The sequence below is a fragment of the Malaclemys terrapin genome, chromosome 4, assembly GCF_027887155.1.
Source record: "Malaclemys terrapin pileata isolate rMalTer1 chromosome 4, rMalTer1.hap1, whole genome shotgun sequence".
NCBI classification, from domain to species: domain Eukaryota; kingdom Metazoa; phylum Chordata; order Testudines; family Emydidae; genus Malaclemys; species Malaclemys terrapin.
Window position 1 is genome coordinate 104485063 of NC_071508.1, and position 19366 is coordinate 104504428.

Here is a 19366-nt window from a genome sequence, read left to right on the forward strand (position 1 = left end):
TCTAAGGTGCCACAAGTACTCCTGTTCTTCTTTTTGCGGATACAGACTAACACGGCTGTTACTCTGAAACTTTTCATTCCTTGGCTGTTTGTTCCCTGCAGTTTCTTTCCAAAAAGGTACCTGACTGGAGGCAGGGATGTGCCGTATGGGTCCTAGTGCCACCACAGTAGACGTCTTCCCTGCACCATTCTGGTTGTGGGGTTTGTGTGTGCGTTCAATTCATCTAATATGGCCCCCATTATTGTAGTTTCTGAATCCCTCACAATCTTTAATATACTTATTCAGACAACACCACTGTGAGATAGGGAAGTACTATTATTACTATTTTACAGATGGGGAACTGAGGAACAGAAAGGCTAAGTGACTTGCCCACATCAGTGAGGAATGGAGAATTGAACCTGGGGAATTACTCCCTGCTGTATAGGCTCCCCCTTTCCCCCAAATTTTTTAATCTACTTCCTAATAAATTTAAACCTTTCTTTATGTTTTTTAAAGCAACAAAAATATGTATTATTCCTATCTTAAATATATTTAAAAAGAACTGCTTTACATATTTTCACTACAATGAATCTTAAGTCATCATTATTAACAAAACATTTCAGATACACAAATGGGTAAGATACATGAGAATGTCAGACTCATTTTTAATAATCAATGTATTTCATGGGCTGGTCAACACTTGTGTAAATTTATTGAAACAACATGTCGGTTTCTTCACATTCCAATCAATTTAAGCGCATTGTCCATTATAAATGAGAAATTCTACAGTTGCTGGATAATACTATACATAAAATTGATTTTTCAAAATTCAATCATATGAGTGAAAGGTCCATTTGTATCCAGTTTTAACACCTGTCTGTTTCCATATGTGCCATACTTGACAACAACACCTGCTTCTGCACATTTCGTATTAGCAGCCAGTTCTTTTTCACACAATGTTACAAAATGGGAATAAAGCTCCATCCCTTTTTCTTTTTCAATGTTGGAATGGTACTGCATATTTCTTCCCTTCAGTCTACCACCTAGCGTAGCTTGGGGTATTATTAATACGTTTCCTGGTAAATCCAGAAGAGAAACATACTTTCCACTTTCAGTTTCACTTAATTTAACATTCAACAGCGTATTAACTGCAAAACAAAAAAAAATCAAATAAAATTAAATTTAAAAATGTACTGTGTGTCTAAAATTAGTTAATCTTAAACCTACTGTAACTGTGAAAAGCAAGATATTAACAAATACTTCAGTCAGGATGGTTAAGAGAATGTATTCAAATAAAACATTTTAAAATGGTTCATTACAATGTCTATATTTGAACTTTAATAATCAAATTACATAGCAGAGCTGTGAAGAGAAATTTATATTCTAAGGTGAAAAAAAATCTGAAGATTAATCAATGCACACCAGGCAAATATTATATCTCCATGCAGTTAATATTAACCACAGATCAGTACTTTCCATACTGAAGAAAGTTTTTATATATTGTGAAGAACATGGGAGATATCTGTATTAACTTGATGTAGTAATACATCTGTGGACTTGATGGTTATTGTGGGGTGGCTAACTCTATGGAACCCTAATGGTTAATTCCAGCTGCAACTTTCCTCAGGACTCCAGGAACATGGCTCTGCCTGGTGTTCAAACGGCCAATACACTGAATCTACTATGGGGAAACGACCCCTGACCCCCTCTGGTGAAGAACTGCATAAAGCAATTTAACCAGGTTCAGGAGCCCTGCTGGAAACCGCAGGAGATCCTCAGGCAGGAACTCTTGAACAAAGGAACTTTGAAATGGATAAAAGACAGCTTAACGGACACTGATTCGGGAGTCAGCCTGTCAGAGATGCAGAAGCTTGTCTCACCGAGCCCCAGTGTTGGGGTTGCCTGGGTTAAGTGGGGCCTACTTAAAACGGCAAGGAAAGGCTAAGTATAGGTAAGAGAATATATGTGTAGGCTTTAGTAATTTTTAACCTTTTTCTCTCTGGTATATACCTGCAGACCAATAAATAATACTTGTTTTGAAGTAGCTGTCCTGAGTCACTATAATTTCACACTAGTCACAAACTTCCAGAGAGAAGTCAACAGTCTGAGCCAAACCCTCTTGGGCCTGCTGAGATAATATGGCTGGTAAACAGAGGGTAGTGTAGAATAGTCAGTCCCATCTGAATTGAGGTGAATGTGGGACTCCATTCTGAGAAAAGCACAGTTGTAGGTCTGTCACAACAGTGTCCACAAAGAGACTGTGGGAGAGGCCAAAAGTAGATTTCATCCTTGAACCATAATATATACAAACAGGCAATCATAATTCTATTTACCTTATACCCCTTTTTCCATAGTATGCTTATTATAGAACATATCATCTCCTCATTTCTTTTCCCTCGGCACTCCCCTGCCCCACACATGGGATACAAGAATGGGAAACCCACATCATCCCTCTCCAAACCCATGTAAATTTCTCTGAGGGCTGATGTTTGAATGAGGTACAGGTGGGATTATGATTCAGAAACCAAATATTCTTTTAAATAACTTTAAAATTCACATAAGGAAAATGTACTACTAACTAGAAAGATTACGTAACTAATAAAATAGACACTGTGGTGACTTAAAAAACTGTTAATGGAAACTCAGCCTTTCTTCTCTAGGTCACTAGTTCAAGTGCAAGTCAGAAGAGCAGAAACTGAAAGCTGTGCCATCTGATAGCAATGCGAACCAAGTTGTTTTTCCCTTCCAGTTGTCAGTGAAGAGGCCTCCATGCCACAAACCCACCATAACAATGGAAAATAATTAGGGACCTACCAAATTCACAGCCATGAAAAACAATCAAGGACCATGAAATCTGGTCTTGTGTATAGTATAGGGTAAAAGCACACAAATTTCATGGGGAAGACCAGGGTTTCTCAAATTGGGGGTCCTGACCCAAAAGGAAGTTGCAGGGGGGTTGCAAGGTTATTTTACGGGGGGTTACACTATTGCCACCCTTACTTCTGCGCTGCCTTCAGAGCTGGATGGCCAGACAGTGATGGCTGCTGACTGAAGGCCCAGCTCTTCACGCAGCAGCGCAGAAGTAAGGGTGGCAATACCATACCAGGCCATCCTTACTTCTGCTCTGCTGTTGGCGGTTGCTCTGCCTTCAGAGCTGGGCTCCTGGCCAGCAGCCACTGCTCTCCAGCTGCCCAGCTCTGAAGGCAGTACCCTGCCAGCAGCAGCACAGAAGTAAGGGTAGAAGTACCACAACCCCCCCTACAATAACCTTGTGACCCCCCCACAACTCCTTTTTGGATCAGGACCCCCTACCAATTACAAAAGCGTGAAATTTCAGATTTAAATAGCTGCAATCATTAAATTTACGATTTTTAAAATCATGAAACTGACCAAAATGGACTGTGAATTTGATAGGGCCCTAGAAATAACTGGTAGTGTCACTGGCATCCCAGTAAGGGCAAGGATTGAATCGCTCACAGAGAATGAGCGATTCCTTAAATCATTGTCAGATTATGTTAGTGGGCAGTATGGCGAAACTTGCACTGCTGCTGCTGCCCTGGATGTATCAGTTTTGCTATGAAAAACTATTTTGTTCTCCAGTGACATCCCCATGGAATTTTCACAAGCACAACATTCCTTCAGCACTTCTGCATCTGTGCTTTTGCACAGTGCGGTCTTTCTGCTAGCACTAGCAAATAGCTTGAAATTTTTTGTGACCACACAGTCTTGTCAAACTGCTACTATATCACCGTTGCCCAAAAAATGCTCCTAAGCAAAGAGATAATTGTAATGCATTCGTAATCCATCTCTACTTCTAAAAAACAAGGAAAGTGAAGAAATGAAACAGAAAATAAAGGATGCATAAGATAGTGACAGAGAAAAAACACCATTAACAACTGACCTTATTCCTAGCATCTCTATCCTGAGGCAAATATTAAGACTTATGCTGTCAAGAAGCAAGGAGCTGCAGACACTGCTATATTTTTTTTTAATCTTGAGAACTACGCCTGAATTTTAATGTCCAACTATATACCTAATATTTCTGATAAGAAAAGGGAAGGAAATAATTTTACCCAACTCCTTCTGCTGGCTCACGGTACATCATTATATCCTGAATATATAGTGAGGTCGGTATTAAAATACTCCTAATTGATTAAAAGAACAGGAGTACTTGTGGCACCTTAGAGACTAACAAATTTATTTCAGCATAAGCATTCATGGGCTACAGTCCACTTCTTCAGATGCACAGAGAGGAACACACAGACAGAAGATATTTATACATACAGAGAACATGAAAAGGTGGAAGTACGCATACCAATTGTAAGAGGCCAATCAATTGAGATGAGCTATCAGTAGCAGCAGAAGAAAAAACTTTTAAGTGATAATTGAGATGACCCATAGAAGGTGTAAGGAGAACTTATTGTGGGGAGAAAAAAATTCGATTAGTGTAATGACCCAACCATTCCCAGTCTCTGTTTAGGCCTAAATTAATTGTGTCTAATTTGCATATTAATTCGAGTTCAGCAGTCTCTCTTTGGAGTCTGATTGATTGATTAGGAACTGAAGGTCATGCCATGTGTCATTTGAAAGGTTATTTTCTCTAGATGTTCAACTGCATCTTGGATCCAAATCATTCCCTTAACATCCATATCAGTTGTATGTCACAAAAGGAACCATATGATCATTTGGATCAGATTTTCTAGCATGTTATTGTGATGGGGTATTCATTCCACACCTCACCTGAAAAGGTTAACGAAGCAGGAAAGGGGCTAGTTAACCTAACAGGCACGCCCTGGGAAAGAATTAGGGTAGGCAGCCAAGCCCTTAGAAGATGAAGCTCAGGTGAACAGGTGTATGCTGGGCTGGTACAAAACCAGCAAGCTGAGAACAAAAGAAGGCTGCAGGGGAAGGAGTCTGCAGTCATTGCCTGGGAAAAGGGGTGTGTGCTTAGAATAGACACTCTGGCAAGAACCTGAAAGAAGTTAAATAGCCACAGGGAGCAGCGGGTGCTCTGCTAGTAACCTCGCGGGGCCAGAGCTAGAAGAGAAAATAGGAAGGAGCACAGGGAAATAGTAATGGGGTCTGGGAGTAAGCAGACTGTGGTTGCTGAACAGAAGGTCCCTGTGTAGGAGCAGGATTTTATAATTGTACTATGAGAATTAATGTATGATTTGATTTCATCCTGCCAGCCACCCTTTTTGAATAGCAGAAAGGAATGACAGACCAGAACAATCCTTATGACTGATTATGTTTTAGGATAAGTTCTAATGTCTACTATGGTTTCCTATATGTATTACAAATTAGGCACTCTAGTTAAATATACATAAGAGACAGGATCTTGTATTGTATCTATGTTAAGGAGATTAGAGGAATGTTGAGGGCTTGAAGCCCCAATGTGAATTGTTTTAGTTATAAGATTTAGCAAGGCTTGATTTACAATGTATTCTGCTGAATATAAAATACTGCTGTCTGTATACCTTTAAAGGTTTCTGTAAGAGATTGTTTGTGTAAATGAGGAATGCTTGCATCAGGAAAAGATAAGGTGTGAAAGTCATCACAAATGTCCAGATGGTCAAGAAAAAGTGAGACTTGGAAAGATCAGGAGACAATCAGAAAACATCCATTGTATCCAACGCTAAACATGTTAGCAGCATTGATGACCTCAGAGGTGAAGCAGGCACCCCCAAAGGCGAGACAACAAATAGGAGATAACGATGAGAAGCCCGACAATAACCATCAAATGATAACAGCAGAAAACCCCAAGATTAACACCACTTAGGGACTAATGATTACAGGAGGACATTGCAAAATGCATAGACTCAAAGGGGAATTTACAACTATAAAGTTGGGGTGTTTTGCCATGGAACTTTGGGTTCAGTCCTGCTAAGCATCGGATCATGACCGACAGAGCCCAGCTCCATTAGATTGACTAGAGTGACAACAGACTGGTAACTATAAACATCTTCACTAAGGATAAGGAGCTGAACAACCAGGGTTTGGCTTACCTTCTACTCATGACTGGGGAGATACAAGGTAGAACTCAGAATAAAATTACCAGCTCAGCATAATTTCAGTATGGAGTGAATTTTGCAATTTACAAGTTCTCATTTACAAAATTTCTTTTGAAAGATATTGTTCTTATTGCCCTCTCCAGTCATACCTCATACTGGGCCTGATTCTGTAGCTTCTCCATGCATTTAGCTGCTGGATAATTAAGCCCATTGTTTTTTGCTTATCCCTTATTGTAAGAATACCAATAATAAAACATACCCATTTTTGGAATGAGTTCCTCACTGGCTCCTTTGAAGAAGCATATGTAGATAACCAGTCCTCTTTGGATCTATGAAAGATTGCACACACAAAAAAAGTATTGTGTATATGTTTATATATCTGCACAGTACTTACTAATATAATTAAGACAATCCATTATCTGTACATTAACCCAAATTTAATTGGAATTTACAATATATTAATACACAGGCTAAAATTAAAAGCAGATATACAATTCTTCCTCAGGCTGGGATCCAATGGCATAGAGACAAATCCACTGTATGGTGAATGGGGAAAACCCAGAAGGGGTTACGGAATAAGATGCTGTGAAACAAGAGTATCTAGGAGATGGAAAACTCATTTAATTTCAGAGCCTCTTCAAGCAAGTCTGTCTAGGAGACGGGAAACCCGATTTCAAAACTGAGCAGTCCAAGATCATTCGCCTTGGAACGCAAGTAAACTAGGGTGGAACTACTGATATCTGTACCTAGCAGGCTATGACAAGACATTCCTATGAACCAGATAGGGTGGACTGGCCTAACAAACCATTATACCTGAAACTCAATTGTTACAGAAACAGAACAACAAACCAAACTGATTTAAACAGATTTCAACCCAGACCTAACAAATGGAAGTGGGTCATGGATTTCGGATAATAGCTACATATATTACACATATTGTGAGCTGGAATATTAGAACTCGATTGACTCCAGACCAGACTGAGCTCATAGTGGAGGAGTTAAGGAAGTTACAAGCTTCCCTTGCTGCCATATGGGAGACACACTGGCTGGGCACAGAAAAGATGACAGTTGGAAACTACACTTTCCTTTATTCTGGACATTCAAGTGGGCAAATGAATCATAGAGATGGTGTTGCGATAGCAGTGAATAAGAGAATAGTCAGCTTCAACAGCAGAAACCAATGTCTGAGCAGATTGTCCTAACAAGGTTTACTACTGCCTACAATAAACTATGCACAATTATGATCTGATGTTATGCACCAACAGAAACACCAAAAGAGGAAGAGGAGGATGTGTTTTATCAACAGCTAGATAGCAATGTAGATGAGATTCCTTTGATAATGGGAGATCTGAATGCAAAAGCTGGTAGCAGAAATGGTAAGCAAATGAACAGTGATGGACAACACGGCATCAAGACAGGAAATGATAATGGGGAAAGATTAAGAACTTGCTATGAAATACACGATTATTGGTGGTACTTGGCTTCCTCACAAAGACATGCATGAGGTTACATGGAACTCACCAGATGGTCAAACCAAAAACCAGATTGATCACATTATCAGTAAAAGGCATAGTCCAGGGGTGGCCAACCTGTGGCTCTGGAGCCACATGCGGCTCTTCAAAAGTTAATATGTGGCTCCTTGCATAGGCACCGACTCCAGGGCTGGAGCTAGAGGCGCCAATTTTCCAATGTGCCAGGTGGTGCTCACTGCTCAACCCCTGGCTCTGCCACAGGCCCTGCCCCCACCCTACCCCTTCCCGCCCCCTCCCCTGAGCCTACCATGACCTCGCTCCTCCCTCTCCCCCAGAGCCTCCTGCACGCCACAAAACAGCTGATCAGGAGGTGCAGGAAGGGAGAAGGAGGCGCTGATTGGCGGGGCTGCCAGTGGGTGGGAGGCTCTGGGAGCTGTGTGTGTGTGGAGCTGATGGGGGACTGCTGAAGTATTACTGTGGCTCTTTGGAAACGTACATTGGTAAATTCTGGCTCCTTCTCAGGCTCAGGTTGGCCACCCCTGGCATAGTCAATCATTGTTGGATGTTAGATTCTATAGAAGTGCCGAGTGTGCCAGTAGCTCTCTGAGGGAAGCACACAAGGTGATGCTTGGAGGATGTTTCAGAACATTAATTTGAATGATGAAGAAATCTCACTGCAGACCAGATGGGAAATATACAAGAAAGCAATACAAAACACAGCAGAAGAGTTGCTGGAAGGCATAAGCAAACAAACAAGCAATGAAACAAGAAAATTACTGGAAAAGTGTAACTAAGCCAAGACTACTGGAAAAGCAGAAGTAAAAGCTTTATACATGGGGGTGAAGAAATCACAAAGATTGGACAAGAAATAGTTTTGGAAAGAAGAGGCTCAATAACTCGAGGAGGCATCAAGAAAACAATATATGAAAACAGTATACAAAAAGGGTAAGTTGCATGGAAACATCAGCTCAACAATGCAAGCAGTAAAATAAGCTACTGGTGGACTGACAACAAATACTCAAGTCGTTCCAGAAGTATGGAAGGAGCATTTTGCTAAAATGCTGAGCACTGCAGATCATTCAGCTTCAAGCATTCTAAATGTGCTAGATGAACAAGGCAGCTGGTAAGGCAGAACGGATATCAGCACTGAACTACCATCAGAAGAAGATACAGAAAGAACAGGGAAACAGTTAAAAATAGGAATAGACAATATAACATCTGAGCTGGTAAAAGTTGGCAGGACAAGTGCTATCACAGCATTAGAAAAAAAGTTACTAGTTATGGGAGCAACAGGAGGTACCAGACGACTAGCTAAAGGTAACAGTAACAATCTTAAAGAAAGGAGATCCAAAGAATTATAGAGGTGCAAGCTTATTGTCAGTATTGGGAAAAATCACAATGAAAGTAATTTTCAACAGATTATGGGTAAATAGCAGGAAAGGAACAGGCCAATGTTGCATTGATCAGCTATCCATGCTCCAATAGTTGATGGGGAAAAGTGAGAAAGGGGATTAAAGATTTTGCTCTTTTCATTGACTGTATGAAGGCATATGATTTGGTTTGGAGGGGAGCATTATGGAAAGTAGCAAAATCATATCAAGTTCCAGATGAGATCACTACAATTATAATAGCTATGTATGAAGACTCCTGCAGTGCCATAAAAATTGGTGGAAAATGAAGCAACTGGTTTAAGTACAAATTTGGTGTAAGACAAAAGGGCTGGAATCACTGTCACTTGTCATCATGTTCTTAAACTGGACATTAAGAATATTAGCCAAATTGGAGGACATGAGATTGGGCAGTCTAGTTAAACTCCTTAACCTATACAGAGGACAACAACTGGCAGACACATCTGAATTAACGATGATACTCTTTGCTAACTTGGAAAACTGGTGTAGTCGACTTGGACTTACAATAAATGCCAAGATGACAAAGTGGTTGCATCTTAGAAAAGGGACAAGGGAATGAGTGTTGAAATGCAGCAGTAGTGGAGTCATGGAACAAACAGAATCTTATATGTTCCTAGGAATCTTGATCAGTGTTGGTGGTTCCATGAAGGATGAGATTAAAAAGAGATGTGCCATACCCACAAGTGCTGCACAGAAACTGATGAATTTATGGACTTATGAAAGCATTATATTTGGTACCAGAGTGAAAATTTATCAAACTTGTGTACTAACAGTAATATTCCACGGTCTGGAGAGTGCAGTAAATGAAACAGACATCAGAAGACTAGGGACGCAACAGAGATGACGGTGTTTTGAAAGAAGCAGTTGTAAAGTGGAATGATTTTAAGACAAATGAAGTTAGGAGAGTAGGGTGTGAAATCAGGTTATAGGACTGACTACAATCAAAAAGATTACAATGACAGGCACACTGCAGAAGCCAAACAGATGGTAGCATGACAAAGAAAATAATGCTAACACAACCAAGGTGAGTTTGACCTAGAGGCCAACCACTCACTAGACACTGGGACATCGTATGCAGGGACATGACCAGGCTGGGCTTAATGGAGGAACAAGCCAGGGACAGGTATGAATAGTGACACTGTGTCTTCAAAGATGCTCTGTAATTAAAATAAGCAGCAGAAATAATTCATACCTAATGGATTCGATTGCTTAATTTCAAGACAGATAATAACCAAAGCTTTTCTCCTATCAAACATGAAAATAAGTCACTTTCAGTTTAAATATGAATTCATCTTCATTTGAAATGTGATAATCATGGTAATGGCTAATTTAGTAGATTATACCTCAGGAAATTAACATAATATTCAATCACATCACAATTTTGTAAAAACATACTCAGATTGTTAAACACTGAGACCAATATCATGACAGAATATTTAAAACTATTGAGAACATAATTTATCACTTTATCCTGGCTGAAGTCATTGATTTCAATGGAACAAGGATTTCACCCTTAATTTTTTTAAATGGATAAATTAATTTGCTTTGCACAACAGAGGAAGAATAACTGATCTTAAGGAAATGTTACAAATATAGGGCCAAACCTCCAAACAATTCCTTATGAGATTAATCCTTATTTAATGGAACTACTTGTTTTGAGTAAGAACTAGTTATGTGCATAAGGGATCATGCCCCAGAGGTGGAAAAAATGTAAGGCAGATACTGTGCTGAATTTTTCCACTCTCATTTAGATCCCTCAACACACACAGGTGGCCCACTGTGATTATATTAAGGGAGAATGACAAACATCGCTGCCCTTAGCCAATGGCATTCCACCCATCAGTATAAGTGAAGTACTCAGTCCCTTATTCCTTTAGTCTTGAAAAAAAAATTAAATATCTTTGCTTTAACTACAGGGTCTGTGTGCAAAAGAGGGATTACTGTGAGCACATGTGCACAGAATACCCAGGGCTCTACCACTGTAGTTTCAAGGAACAAGTACTCTTCTGAGAAACATATTTTTTTCTGTAAGCAAAATAGAGTACAACTTACAGTAACCACTGAAAGTCATCTAACTAGGGCCTGGTCTACACTAGGAGGCGGGGATTAATTTAAGTTACGCAACTTCAGCTATGTGAATAACATAGCTGAAGTCGATGTACTTAGATCTACTCACCCCGGTGTCTTCGCTGCAGTGAGTCGACTGCTGCTGCTCCCCCATTGACTCTGCCTGCGCCTCTCGTGGTGGTGGAGTACAGGAGTTGACGGGAGAGCGCTCGGGGGTCAATTTAGTGCGTCTAGACTACACTAGATGCAATAAATCGACTCCCGCTGGATCGACTGCTGCCCGCCAATCTGGCAGGTAGTATAGACATACCCTAGGAGACGCTGCCCAGTTCAGTGATGGGACTTGAAGTTTATCACCTCAAAATACCGTATCTCAACCAAATTTTTAAAGCATTTTGAAAGATCACTCACAAATATCTTCTGTTTTGTTAAGCTTATGGTAACAGTTACTGTGTTTCCTTAACTATTTTTGTAAAGACTTCTGCTTTGTTCTCTTGTATACGTTAGTATCGGATTCACCAGTATGCTCAAGGCTAAGGGTGAAAAAAGCAACACATTCTAAGTCCCTATTTATTTTTCAGTTGCTGACTTCCTAATAAAGAATTTTCTTTGGGGTTAAAATGTCCCATGCTGATATTTTTTGGAAAGCCAAATAATTCCTTCCAAAAAGTTAATTTTGACCAGTGTGGAATAATATATAGCAGTTTTCTAAATTCCAAATTCCATTAAGTATTTAAGAAGTTACACTCCTCAAAGTTCAAGTGAGCTTTGCTGTGATTCCGTACTATCTGTTCCTAGCAAATGAAGGAGAGATACACATTTGGAAGAGATTTCCAAAACTTGCAATTATTGATACATATGCCTCACCTACATATTAGTTCCAGAATTAGATTAACATTATGATATTGGTAAGGAAAAAATACATATCGTAAAAGGTCCTGGTAAAACAGACCCAATAAATCTGTAATGAAAAATCCAATCAAAATTTTATCACGTCATACTTTTTATACCATTATACCAGAGAAAAATGCCTACAGTATATAGCACACAGTGTAAGAGATAATCAGTTCTGCCACATCTCCCAATATTTGATGTTCTCCTTAAAGTCCTTGCCCTGAGGTCATCTACTGTATGAGAATCTCAGCAAAAAGAGTTTTTAGCCCTTGTTGTTACAAAGACAACCTTGAAAATGTGAACCAAATATAGCCTAAATGTTGAGGCAAAGAAAAGGAATAAATACAAACAAATAAGTAAAAATAAAACCCTAATTAAAAAAAGGAACTCAAGCCAATCTCGTGATTTGAGGTCTGACTTCTCATTTCTGAATCCTTGGAATGGGCAACACTCTAGTTGTTGGAGACAAGTCATGCCTGGCCTTTTATGGCAAAAGGTGATACAGACATTGGGCTCAGTATTCCACAGCACCTTTACAAAGCTAGGGCACAGTGGAGAGAAGAGGGCTGACACAGAGTGGATTGTTTCAGAGTAGCAGCCGTGTTAGTCTGTATCCGCAAAAAGAACAGGAGTACTTGTGGCACCTTAGAGACTAACAAATTTATTAGAGCATAAGCTTTCATGGGCTACTGCCCACTTCTTCGGGCAGTAGCCCACGAAAGCTTATGCTCTAATAAATTTGTTAGTCTCTATGGTGCCACAAGTACTCCTGTTCTTTTTAGAGTGGATTGTATCGCTCTGATTCTTAGCTGCACAGTCCCAGTGTAAGTTAAAGTTGCTGGGGGAAGCTTCAGTTTATGCTGCAGGTGTAAGGCCTTTGAGCCCCTATCTATATTTAACTGTGCACAACTCCAATTCAAAACATTTCATTTTTTTAAAAATGTCTTGAGTATATTAAGTTTTGGCAAGCTGGACATGCTATTAAAGGCTTAAGTAATAATGGTATTGTATCAAATCCTCTAAGAACAGACTCAGTCAGATGGTCTGTTTCCAGTAAGAGGTGCAACTCAGAATGTTTAAGCTTTTTGAACTGAAACAAAAACAACGGTGTTCATAAAGTGCTCTGTAAACAGTCAAGGCCTAATCAATTGGCCGTTCAGTCCAAACTTCAGCACTAGAAAACTCAAGCAAAATAAAATAAATAAGGGGGTTACAAATTCAAAACATTTAGATCTGGACAACCATTACTGTAAACCTGCATAGTGGCCTAAGGGTGCCCAAGAGGATTACATGGGGAAACCACACTGTATATGGATTTGCTATTGTCAGTAAAATGCCTGTGTAAATAGACTAGCACAGCAAGTTCCCTGGCACCCCTAGCTTTTTTACTAAAAATTCTCAGACCTGGCACCAAGCAAACATATTCAAATACACAGCACAATGCATGTACCTAGAGTTACAATATTTAAAAAATAAAAAAAGAGGACACTCCACAGGCCCTGGACCCGCCCCAACTCCGCCCCTTCCCCACGCCAACTCCGCCCATTCTCCGCCCCTTCCCCCCAAAGTCCCCGCCCTAACTCCCCCTCCTCCCTCCCAGCCATGCGAAAAGGGCTGATCAAGCGCTACCAGCTTCACGGTTTGCCGGGCAGCCCCCAGACCCTGCGCCCCCAGCCGGCGCTTCCCCAGCACAGCTGGAGCATGGGAGGGGAAGCGCCCAGCCGGGGGCGCAAGGTCTGGAGGCTGCCCAGCAAACCGTGAAGCCGGTAGCACTCGGGCTTCGGGCAGCCCCTATGTCTCCAGACCCTGCGCCCCCGGCCGGGCACTTCCCCCTCCGAGGCTCTGGCTGCTCTGCTCTGCTCCTCTCCTGACTCTTTGGCTCTGTTTAAGAGCCAAGCTGTCCAAGCGCTACCGGCTTCGGGCAGCCCCCTTGCCTCCGGACCCTGCGCCGCCGGAGCAGAGCAGCTAGTGCCCGGCCAGTGGCTCGGGATCCGGAGGCAAGGGGGCTGCCCGAAGCCGGAGCGCTTGGGCAGCTCAGCTCTTAAACAGAGCCGAAGAGTCAGGGGAGGAGCAGAGCAGCCCAAGCCTGGGAAGGGAAGTGCCCGGCCGGTATTTTTCCCGGACATGTTCGGCTTTTTGGCAATTCCCCCCGGACAGGGGTTTGATTACTAAAAAACCGGACATGTCCGGGAAAAACCGGACGTATGGTAACCCTACATGTACCTGATGCTAATAACAATGCTATAGGGCAGGCATTACCCAAGGTAATGTTAATACCAAAGGATTATTTAGCAGTTGGTCACTAAGCACTCTCATCTGAATCTGCAAGCAGCACACACAGTTAGCTAAAAACGTGCAGGCTTTCAGCAGCTGTAACACATGCATTCTGCAAGAGGTGTATTTTCATCTCCGCTCTACAACTTTTGCAGAAAAATATAATGTTTGGTAATATAGTAGGAACCCTTCCATAATGATTAAGATGTCAGCTTGTGATAAATTGGGTAGTCAAGTAAATTATTCTATGACATTTTATTTTGTTCCAGTTTTCATTGCAGAATAAGTCATTATAAGGGTTTTCTATGTACTTGTAGCATGACCCCCACCTCTACAGAAGCTGAGCACTTCCCATATATTTATATGAAATTTTCTTAACAATAGCCGGGGATAGAATAGTATTATTCCCATTTTACACATGAGCAACTAAAGCTCAGAGAGATTAATGGACATGCCTAAAATCACACAAAAAATCTGTTGCACAACCAAGAACCAAACTCCTGAGTCTCAATCTGGTGCCTTAATCACAGAATGATCCTGCTTCAGTACAAGATCAAATTAGAAGTGGTCCAGATAGTTCCCACTGCATATTTTATATTTATTGTAACAGTATTCACTTTTATTATTGTGAAGAAGAGCATTGGATTTCATCTTATTTTGTTACATGTATAAAAGAGAAGTCCTATGTTTGCACGTACTCTGTTGTAAGACTTTGTTTGTATTAATATATTCCTTCTAATGTATGTTTCCCCATGAATAGGCCATTCCACTGTTGGAATCATTTATTGCTGAGAAACATTATGATATGAAAGTGATTATGGAAGAATGGGTACATAAGTGTGAATGCAATGTACATTCAAACACTTTCTCCATCCAGAGTGAGCCCACAAAGACCTGTTGGCTTCCTTTTTAAGAAAGAACTGTCAAACATACACTCTGGGAATACCTGTAGTGAGTTTATATGGCTTGGAATTGTTCAAGGTTATCTACATCAAGTGCTATTTTATTTTACAATAGATTATAAACTCCTCAGTGCAAGGACACGTTGTTTTTAAATTGCTTGTAAATCACCAAGCCACACAAATTTTGTATCAGTAATAGTTTACTGGGTCTTAGTTTTTTTATTTTTGTGTTGGTGAGCATGTAAGTGGTAACATTATAGTAAGAAAATACAATGGCAGAAATTCATTACTGATCAAACCTTCCACTGCCCTCTAAAGAAAAGTCATGCTAAGGGATTCAGCTCTTTCCATACTTTTTGCTGTGGAGCGACTAGCTTTCGCCTCATCTTGTAATACCAGTGAAATGCCTGGGGAAGATACAAGTGCAGTGATCACTAATAATACACTTTATGGCTGGAAGGGACCTGCTAGCTTATATAGTACAACTCCTCACGCAAATTCCTCTATTGGATGTTGCTCTTTCACAGATTTAGGTTAAATAATTTAAAACATGAAATAAGAGATTTATTTAAACAGCATAGCATTCTTGGAATGGTTTAAATCACAACATACTGTAGTTTATCCCTCTTTTCTGAATACGTAAAGGGACACAGTTGTCAATCATATTTCCCTCTGAAACTTTATCTATTCTTGTTACAACAAATCCCTAAGATTACTATAATGGAATGATAAGAGAAAAATATTTAAGTTAATTTACTTAGTGCCTAGCCAATTTTGCTGTTTTCCTTGTACGCAGATGCTGATTCTGTAATATGATTCATGCAGGTGGACTTCTGCACTCACAGAGCCCCAACGATTTCAATGGTGCTCTACACAAAGGTCAGCTTGCACACATCACATTGCAGTATGAAGGCCTTATTTTCTCTGTTATTTATGTGATTCTTTTGCAACTGGAGAGAAACAGTTTAAAAACAGGTGGAAAATTATTCTAAAGCAACAAAAACTGGTAGCGGGTGGATTCAGAGGCAGGTATAGAACATAAAACTACTTTTAACTCTGTCTTTAAATTTATATGTCTTTTAAACATGTTAGCACATCTACCTCTTTTTTGTCTAAGCCCCTATGCCACACCTTTTTGGACTTTGTGTTTCAGCAATCTTTTCTTATAGGCTACAAAATGATGGGTCCTATATACACCTGAATTAATTTAGCAAAAGTGCTCATCGACAAGAACACATATCACCACAGGGTCTTGCAGTACTTTCACAATGCTACACCTGACCCCTCATTCAAACCTATAGCAATACACAGCTGAAAGGGAACAGTATTATATTTATGTTTAGATTCTTTATTGCTATAGCAGCTAAGTTCTTATTGAAAATACAGTTTTTCAAAGGGCATTATTCAAAACCATCCACCCTGATACAATCTAAAACCACTGTCCTTTTATCTGGAATAAAATCAAATCTAAGGACAAAAACAAACAAAATAAGACATATTTCATTGTGCTCTGAAGCTTGTTAGATTCAGACTTCTATAGTACTGTATATGTCTGTAAGGGTTACTTTTCTTTTAAGCACCAGGTAATGGCCACTGCTGGAGACAGGGTATTCAGGTACTAATGAACCATTTACAGTATCTGGTAGGGAATATCCCATGATACATTTCCAAATGCTGCATGGATGCAGTTTTTTTGACATTCCCAAATTGTATTTTATATCTGAAAAAGCCACTCATAATGGGGAAAACCAACAGTTCTGAATACAACAAATACCACACAGTGGGACTAATTCATCCCTAGTGTACTTCTGCTGGAGTTACAGTAGGAAGGAATCAGATTTTATATATGCTGCAGGGTACAACAGTGGTTCCCAATCCTGTAAATTGGAGTCCCCTTTGTAATGATTAATGCACTGTCCCTTTTCACTATGTCCACTGCAGAAATGTCACGGTCTCTATTTTTCTGTGGATTCTCTCTGTATCTTTTCCAATTGCTACTCTCCACCTCCTAACTCACTCAAGAGGAGGCTGGGGCAATGTGGCATAAACATATGATTTTGTGGAAGCATTACAAAGAAAAAAAACTTGGGCCAACAAATTGTTTCTGGATCCTATAATCCACCACACATGAACTACTCCCACCAACTAGTGCATTAATGACTGCCACAGGAGAACAGAGAGAAGGAAAAGTGGCTATTAGAAACATTCATAGAGTGCCATCATTCTGCCTGGGCACTTCCTAAGAGATTACTAAAACAGACAAGGTTCCTGCCCAAAATGATGTACAGGCCTACCCCAGATGTCTGATTCTCCACGGCCTTACACGGGCACTCAAATCTGTACAACGTGTGCCAGCTGATGGTATTTTACACACAGATTACACAGGTGTAAGTAGATAGACCAGCGGCAAAACGGTGGAGAATTAGGTCCAGAGACTCGGCCGTGGCCGCAGCATGTTCGCAATGGGATTCTTGGGGGTGAAAGGGAGAGCAGTACAAGCCCAATGAGTTTGCCCAATGCTTCCCTGTTCTGTCTTGCACTGCGCCAGGGGAGCCGGTCCCTAAGGAGCAGAACAAGACAAGGTAGGCGCGTGGCTTCCCCAAGAAACACGCTGCGCTGCTAACTGCTCCCAGCTCAGCAGGGCTGGGGCTTGGGGCAAACAGGCCCATTGCAAACAGAGCGGAAACGCCGAGCGGGTAGCGGCAGGAGAGCTCAGCCGGGAGAGAGGCGCTGTCCCTGCCGCGGCGGACAGCAGCAGCCAGGAAGGAGAGGCGCGATGGCTTTGCAAACGCAGCGTCAGAGCCGGCCGGCCCGCTGCGCACGTTACCTCCACCCACTCGGCCTCGGAGCCCGGCTCGGGGGGCTTCACCTGCAGCCGGGAAGCCAAACACTGCTGCAGAAGAGCCCGTGCGCGGGGCGGCGCGCTAGGGGCGGCCATGCTCAGCAGCGTGGGTGGGCGGGCGGGCAGACTGGGGAGCCCGGGCTAGGCCACGCAAAGGCAGGCACCCCCCCAGCAGCACGCGGAGCCGGGAAGGGGTGGGGCATCGGCAAGTGCCAGGGGAAACTCCGCCCCGTTGCACTCCCAGCTGCGGGCTGCAGGAGGTGCGGAACGAAGAGCGTCGTTCGGGCCCCCCAAAGAGGCCAGAGTAACCGGCTGAGATGGGGCAATGGGCTCGTGCCGCAGGTGCTGGGTTGCTGCAGGGTAGGCAGCGTGGTGCAGTTTGTGGAAGCGGGGAGCTGATCCAGGACCAGCCTTTTCAGTCAGGGCTCCAGAGTTTCTGTTAAATTCCTCCCGGGAACTTTGGTTTTATTTTGTTGGGGAGGATGTATGGAGAAGTGAGACACTGTTCTAAGTAAAAAGAACAGGAGTACTTGTGGCACCTTAGAGACTAACAAATTTATTAGAGCATAAGCTTTCGTGGACTACAGCCCACTTCTTCAGATGCATATTATGCTCTAATAAATTTGTTAGTCGCTAAGGTGCCACAAGTACTCCTGTTCTTTTTGCGGATACAGACTAACACGACTGCTACTCTGAAACCTGTCATTGTTCTAAGTGAAATACATGTTTCTGACTGGAATCTTCCTTCCTGGCATGTATGAGGCGCCGTCCGCCCCTAGACTAGTATATGCAAAGCAATACAGAGCTGTCCTGATGCGTTACTCAACAGGTGGCAAGTTCTGGGGGTGAATGAGTTTGGAGGTATTGTATTTTTATGAAATAAATGTGCTGTAGCTCATTTCAGCAGAATGCTTGGGTAAGAATTGCATGACACGCCTCCCCAGTGAAAACATTTTGGAGTAAGAAAAATTTGCCTCTCTGAACTTTGATTCAGGTGAGATTTTTCCTTCAGTAAATAAAAATAATAGCCTATTCTTTTCTGGACTCCCTTTGATTGTCTAATCTGCTTCCCTAGTAGGTGTGTGCGGCCCTCCTCTCTCCTGCTCCACGGCTTGAGTATCCTATCCCCCATCCTGAGGGTTACCACCTAGAAGATGTAGAAAAAAAGCCACTCATCACCCTGCCACACCAACAAAAAGGATCTGAGTGCTGACTGCTGTAGCTAATTTATTACTAAAATGTTTTAGATCGGGGTTTTCAAACTATTGGGCATGCCTCCCAAGGGAGGGGTGGGAATATGTCCAGAGATACCAGCTGTGTACTTTCTTTCTTTCTTTAAGAGCTCCGGCTGTCAGGCCCTGGTGTCTGTGACTTATGCAGAAGGCGGACTGTGCACCCTGGAGGCGGGGATAAAGGGAACAGTTGGAACCCTGCAGCCTCAGGGCTGATAGCTGGAGTCCCACCACTTGGGGTCAGGCTCTCTTCCTCCTGAATCCCTCACCAGGAGGCAGCTCAG

The 19366-nt window shown here is 41.7% G+C and overlaps 1 protein-coding gene across 2 annotated transcripts; it reads right to left on the reverse strand.

Moving 5' to 3' along the window:
• Positions 1 to 615: 615 nt before the first annotated feature.
• DTD2 (D-aminoacyl-tRNA deacylase 2) lies at positions 616 to 17965 on the reverse strand. Of its 2 annotated transcripts, XM_054025155.1 has the most exons (4): positions 17836 to 17965; positions 15362 to 15415; positions 6250 to 6319; positions 616 to 1127 (listed from the first exon to the last, which is right to left on the reverse strand). In XM_054025155.1, exons 1-4 carry the CDS (start codon positions 17944 to 17946, stop codon positions 802 to 804), a joined length of 561 nt encoding a protein of 186 aa, XP_053881130.1. In that variant the 5' UTR covers positions 17947 to 17965; the 3' UTR covers positions 616 to 801. The 2 variants fall into 2 exon arrangements, with proteins under 2 accessions (XP_053881130.1, XP_053881131.1); XM_054025156.1 differs by lacking the exon at positions 15362 to 15415.
• Between the last annotated feature and the right edge of the window lie 1401 nt (positions 17966 to 19366).

Coding starts and splice junctions, on each gene's coding strand:
- DTD2 (XM_054025155.1), bottom strand. CDS start 17,946: ATGGCCGCCCCTAGCGCGCCGCCCCGCGCACGGGCTCTTCTGCAGCAG. Junction 6,320..15,361: donor TAGTCGCTCCACAGCAAAAA/GTATGGAAAGAG, acceptor AATCTTTCATAG/ATCCAAAGAGGACTGGTTAT. Junction 1,128..6,249: donor GGAACTCATTCCAAAAATGG/GTATGTTTTATT, acceptor TTTGTTTTGCAG/TTAATACGCTGTTGAATGTT.